The following is a 5,707-nucleotide window of genomic DNA, read 5'->3' as shown; positions in this document are numbered from 1 at the left end:
TAAGTCCACACACACACACACACACACGAAAGCAGATGGAAAGTGAGAGGGGGGAAAAGGATGGAGAGGCTGATTAAAACTTTATGAAGAAATCAAAGGAAACCGAAAACAGAAGTCAATAAAGACTTACATAATTAATAACTCATATGGAAGAATTTGCATGAATTTCCGCAACTGTTTAGGGAGTTAACTGTAACCGTCTTGAAGTAAGCGTTATAACTTTAAAGCAAAATAAAAATATATATAATTGTTTCATTGTAGAAATATAAAATGCTTTTATTTATTTATTTATTTAATAAATAAACTTTTAAATATCTCATCCTGATTAAGTCCCGTGTGTCTTTTACGAGTGCGTAGGTTTAAAAAAAATCCATAAATTACAGAAATTAATTTTAATGTTAAAACTTTTACTGAAAAATAATGCCACTGAATTAAATAAAGGCACCAGCAGCCCGTGTTACCAAATACTAATTCCTCGGCGGACAGGCTTTTCCCCCTTTAATTACAATTTAAATCTATTCAAAGTAAGTTCCTTCTTGACGGGTTTACTTCCCCTTGTGTCGGACAGCTGTAAAATCGTGTAGACAGGTTGTCATACAACAATCAAAGCCTTCGGTGAATGGACTCTAATGCTTGAACATTTAACATACAATAACTCCAAACACGGACGGGGAGAGAGAGAGAGCAAGAGAGAGGGGGGAGAGAGAGAGATCGCGAGAGAGAGAGAGAGAGAAGGGGGGCCCCAGCCAATGTGCTCAGTCTATATTCACATTATCCACATTGCTCCAAACGAGGAGGAGCTTGCAGGCTCAAGTAGAGGACGCCAATCAAAGCATCAACTTCAAATTGTATCTGAGAGATCAGCCTGGAGACCTCAGGGCCAGGCGCGTCAGTCGGAGCGCAATTGTTGATCAGATCACATCCAGCGGACTTTGCGCGAGAAAAGAGAGGAAGCAGAGATTTAAGAGCGGTTTGTTTTGACTGCATACCGTTGTATGTCGGTAGTAGCTGCGACTTTGGCTTAAACACTTTCTCTTTACTCATCCGGGTTTTTTTCATTTTTTTTCTTTTTTCTTTTTCTTTTTTTTTTTTTGTGCCTCGCATACTTTTTTACGCACAGTTTATCGGACAAAAGAACTGTGCAGTGGAGATGTCTTTCCCCCAGCTAGGGTACCCGCAGTACTTAAGTGCCTCCCAGGCGGTTTACGGGAGCGAAAGACCGGGAGTGCTTACGCCTTCGTCCCGGGGAGGGAGCACCGAGATCGGGGGAAGTCCGTCAGCCACTGCAGCGGCTGTCACGTCAGTGTTGGGCATGTACGCCAACCCGTACGCACACAACTACAGCGCTTTCTTACCCTACACCAGCGCGGACTTGGCTCTTTTCTCACAAATGGTAAGAACATGTTCATATACTTCTGTCGAAAGATGTTTGTAAATCCTTCCGTCCCAACCAGCACTGTCTGATCATAAAAAAAAAATCGAAAGGTCACTTCAACCAAAAGAATGAATACTCTTGGTTGCCGATTTGTATATTGCGCATTTTCTGGTTTAAGTCCATACTTGACTGATTTAACAGTCCGCTGGTGTGTTTTAGCTGCAAGGTGAAAAGTTTGACGAAATGCAAAAGAAAGAAGAAAAAACCTTGAAAATGCGGCTTAAAACGTGTTTTGTTGTTATGCATAAAGCAAAAGAACAAGAGAAAATTATAATTAGGCAGTTATTAGTCTCACACTATGAAAAAAAATAATCCTGCGGAGCTGTATTCTACCGTGCAACATGAAAAAAATGCTGCTTTTGCGCTGACGATTTTTTAAAATCAGGTTGATAAAAATATTCACCAGCCTGATACAATATCTTAAACTATAAATATGGAATTACTTTTTTTAAGTTTGTGTTTTGTAAACATTTCTGACCTAGTTGAATGCCCTTCTAACTTTCTCTACCTGACGAATTGCAAGACACAGCACATCTTGTGATAATAATTAACTTGGAGTGTGTTAATGACTAAGGCATGTATTAGGCTCTAACACAGAGTAAAACTGAGAAAAAAAAATAGGTTTTATCGAAAATACTAAATTGAACGACCTGCGGGTGGATTCCACAAAACCAAGCCAAAGACTTAAAGTACACAATTCGTCACGCAAGTGTATATTTTACAGAGTGAGAAGAGGGAGAAAAAAAGGGAAAAACTTTGCTTGGGCCTTCATACTGCTTTGTCATATTGTGCATAGAAGGGAGTTTAACAGGCAGGCCTACTATATGTTTAAGCTGTCAGTTTGCGTGCACATGCAGTGTGCGTGATCACAAACTTTCTCTGGTCCTATTCACTTTGTTACTTTTTGCTGACAATTTACGGACAATAATTGCTAATAAATGGTCTCTCAGAGAGCTGTGCAGTTGCAGGTGCCATAGGCCTAGCATGTGACATGTTGCAAGCTGAGAAGCTTATTTGTGGGCACAGCTGAGTCAGTTGCAACTGTAACTCAAAGATTTTTTAAAGCCAGTTGTTTGAATCATATATATATATATATATATATATATATATATATATATATATATATATATATATATATATATATATATATATATATATGAAGCATGTATTTAGCAGTTCATGAAATAAAATTATGCATGAAGCTCCATGAGGACACTTTAATAACACACAATCTTTGATTTCTAAGGGATCCCAGTACGAACTGAAGGACAGTCCTGGCGTCCACCCTGCCAGCTTTGCAGCCCACACATCTCCTGCCTTCTATCCATACGGCCAGTTTCAGTACGGAGACCCTGCTAGGCCTAAAAATGCCACCCGGGAGAGCACCAGCACTTTGAAAGCCTGGCTCAATGAGCACAGGAAGAATCCATACCCGACCAAAGGGGAGAAGATCATGCTGGCTATCATTACCAAAATGACGCTGACGCAGGTTTCCACCTGGTTCGCCAACGCCAGGAGGAGGCTCAAGAAGGAGAACAAGGTGACCTGGGGAAGCAGGAGCAAAGAGGACGAGGACGGTAACTTGTTGGGCAGTGGAGACGAAGCAGAAAAAAACGAAGACGAGGAAGAGATTGACCTGGAGAGCATAGATATAGACAAAATCGACGACAACGACGGGGATCAAAGCAACGAGGATGATGATGATAAGTCATCGGAGGGCAGCAGGGACCGTAGGGGCGGCCTCGGTGCAACCGGAGAGTTGGACAACTTAGAGAAAAGACGGGCCTTCGCCCTACAGGCCCACGAGGCCTTTGAAAAATCTAAGAACGCTATTTCAATTCACCCAGGGAGTAAGGAGAACTCTGATAGCAGCAACAACAACACCACAAGAGTTTTGTCTCCGGACAGACCTGGGAGCTTTCCTCTCCCGTCCAACAATAAGCCCAAAATATGGTCTTTAGCAGAGACCGCTACTAGTCCCGACAGCTCGTCACAGAAACCCACGTCCCCTTGCGGCACTGGGGCCACCACTCACCCATCAGCGCCCCACCACCAGATTCAGACCCACCCCGCCTTCCTCCCCAGTCACGGACTGTACACTTGCCAGATTGGAAAGTTCCACAATTGGACAAATGGGGCTTTCTTAGGCCAGAATTCCCTGCTGAATGTCAGATCGTTTCTGGGAGTAAACCAGCACCACCACCACCAGCACAACCATCACTTGCCGGCCCAGCAGCAGCAGCAGCCGACATCAGTGGTGGTGTCGCCGGTAGCAGCTTCAGCAGCGCTCACCAATGACAGCAAAGCCCAACCAGAGAGCCACAGTCCGAAACACATAGGTACGATGACAGTCTGTGTTTGCACATATGAGGAGACGTGCAAAATGCTCTGTTGAAAAAAAAAGCGACTTCGGATTATTATTATTTTCGATTTCAAATACAATTAATTTATCCTATAAAAGATTCTGCACACGCATCCACACACAAGTAAAGTACATTTACACACTTTCACACAATCGACTACACACACACACACACACACACACACACACACACACACACACACACACACACACTTTCACACAATCGACTACACGTACACACACACACACACACACACACACACACACAATAATGTTTAGTTAAAAATTCTCGTGTCTCTGTTTTATCTACCAGACAAGTGCTAACACTGTTTTCCCATCAGATCACGAAAACGGTGTAAGGTCGGATTCACCTCCAACACAGACCCTGAAGTCTTCTTTTCGACCCATCCATGACAGGTGAGACCAGTTTTTACTTTATTGCTTTTGCTGAATTTCAACACGTTGCCATAAGCAGATGAAAGCAGCCACAGCCGGAAATAAAATGAAGGAGATCTGATTATTGGATTAGCGAAATAGAAACATACTTAGATCTCTTTAAAATATATATATATAAAGCTATAACATTACTGATAAGAGAAGTATTAGAAACAATATTAAAAAAAAACAATGAGTAAACTGCTTAACGAATTTTGGCATATATACTTAAGGTTTATTTTTATTTGTTTCATCTTTTATTTATACATTTTCTAACATAAAACAATATAACAGCACTACAAAATAAAACAAACAATTTTTTTCAACGATACCCAGTTTACTTTGGGGGTGACAGGGGTCTTGACTCCCATCCCACAACCCTTTTAATTCCTTCCCTCTGGGGAGAGTGTGGCTACTTATCAAGTCACCGAGTAAAACGGGCTCTGTCTGGGTTGTGTGCTTTCCCTAAAGACCCATGGGAGACCCAGAGCCCAGGGGAGCGCTCTTACCCAAAGAAAAAAAAAAGTTTTACCTCAGGTTTTCCTCTTGTGCGTAACGTTCTTAGAGAATTAACGATGAGATAGCGAATTACAACTGTTGACAATGGATGAACAGTGAGGGTTTTTTTTCCATGCCGTAAAAAAAATCGGATTTGTAAAATTGATAACACTATTATTGTTCATGTTGTTTTAATTATTAGTGTTTAAAAAAATGAAAAGAAAAAACGCGAGGGCTTGAAAAGGAGGGCTTCAGTCTGCTTCTAATCAAAACTGCTCAGCCAGACACTTGAGATGCATATTGAAACCCGCTGTCCAAACACGGCGGGGGTATTTATCTACCTTTCTGTTATTCTTTATCCAGATCCTCTCTGCCTTCCAGCGCCAGGAGTCCACAAGACGCCACGCAACGGGTCCTCACTGCACTCTCCTCGGCTTGATCAAGACATTTTTTGTGCTTGAAAAAAAAATCAAATAGAAAAAAAAAACAAAGACTTTACGCTCTCAAAAAAGGACAATGAGAAATAATAATGCAGCATAGCATTCAGACGGTACAGAACAAATGGCGTAATTTGGTAATATCCTGTGGATGGATGGATTACTTCCTCTATTGTTGTGTAGCTTATAATCGCGCCTATAATGTTACTCTCTCTCTCTCCACTTTGCCCAGGCAGGCTGGGACATTTTGGTAGGCTGTTTACTTTATTATTATTATAATTATTGTTATTATAATTATTATTTGTCACTATCTTGTGTTTTTTGGTGTCCTTTCTTTAATGTAAATACAAGTGATTTAAATTTGTAAATAGGAAACGTTGAAGGAATTTGTCCAGATCGTATATTTTGCCTAAATAAACTAAATGAAATTATAGAGAAAACCCAACAATGTTCAGCCTACATTTCTTTTCTGTGATTATTATTATTATTATTATTATTATTATTATTATTATTATGCAAACGAAATTGATAAATTATGTA

General features: G+C 40.7%; 1 protein-coding gene across 1 annotated transcript; it reads left to right on the top strand.

Annotated features, from left to right (window-relative positions):
- The first annotated feature begins 836 nt into the window (after window positions 1–836).
- irx1a (iroquois homeobox 1a) lies at window positions 837–5,221 on the top strand. The gene is made up of 4 exons (XM_085291109.1): window positions 837–1,393; window positions 2,682–3,774; window positions 4,139–4,214; window positions 5,094–5,221. Exons 1-4 carry the CDS (start codon window positions 1,151–1,153, stop codon window positions 5,167–5,169), a joined length of 1,488 nt encoding a protein of 495 aa, XP_085147235.1. The 5' UTR covers window positions 837–1,150; the 3' UTR covers window positions 5,170–5,221.
- Window positions 5,222–5,707: the final 486 nt, after the last annotated feature.

The sequence above is a fragment of the Mchenga conophoros genome, linkage group LG11 (assembly GCF_057382185.1).
Source record: "Mchenga conophoros isolate Kocher_MC1m ecotype Shallow Benthic linkage group LG11, M_conophoros_male_GT1.1, whole genome shotgun sequence".
NCBI lineage: Eukaryota > Metazoa > Chordata > Actinopteri > Cichliformes > Cichlidae > Mchenga > Mchenga conophoros.
The sequence above is the reverse complement of the archived record's forward strand: the minus strand, read 5'-3'. Positions and strand labels throughout refer to the sequence as shown.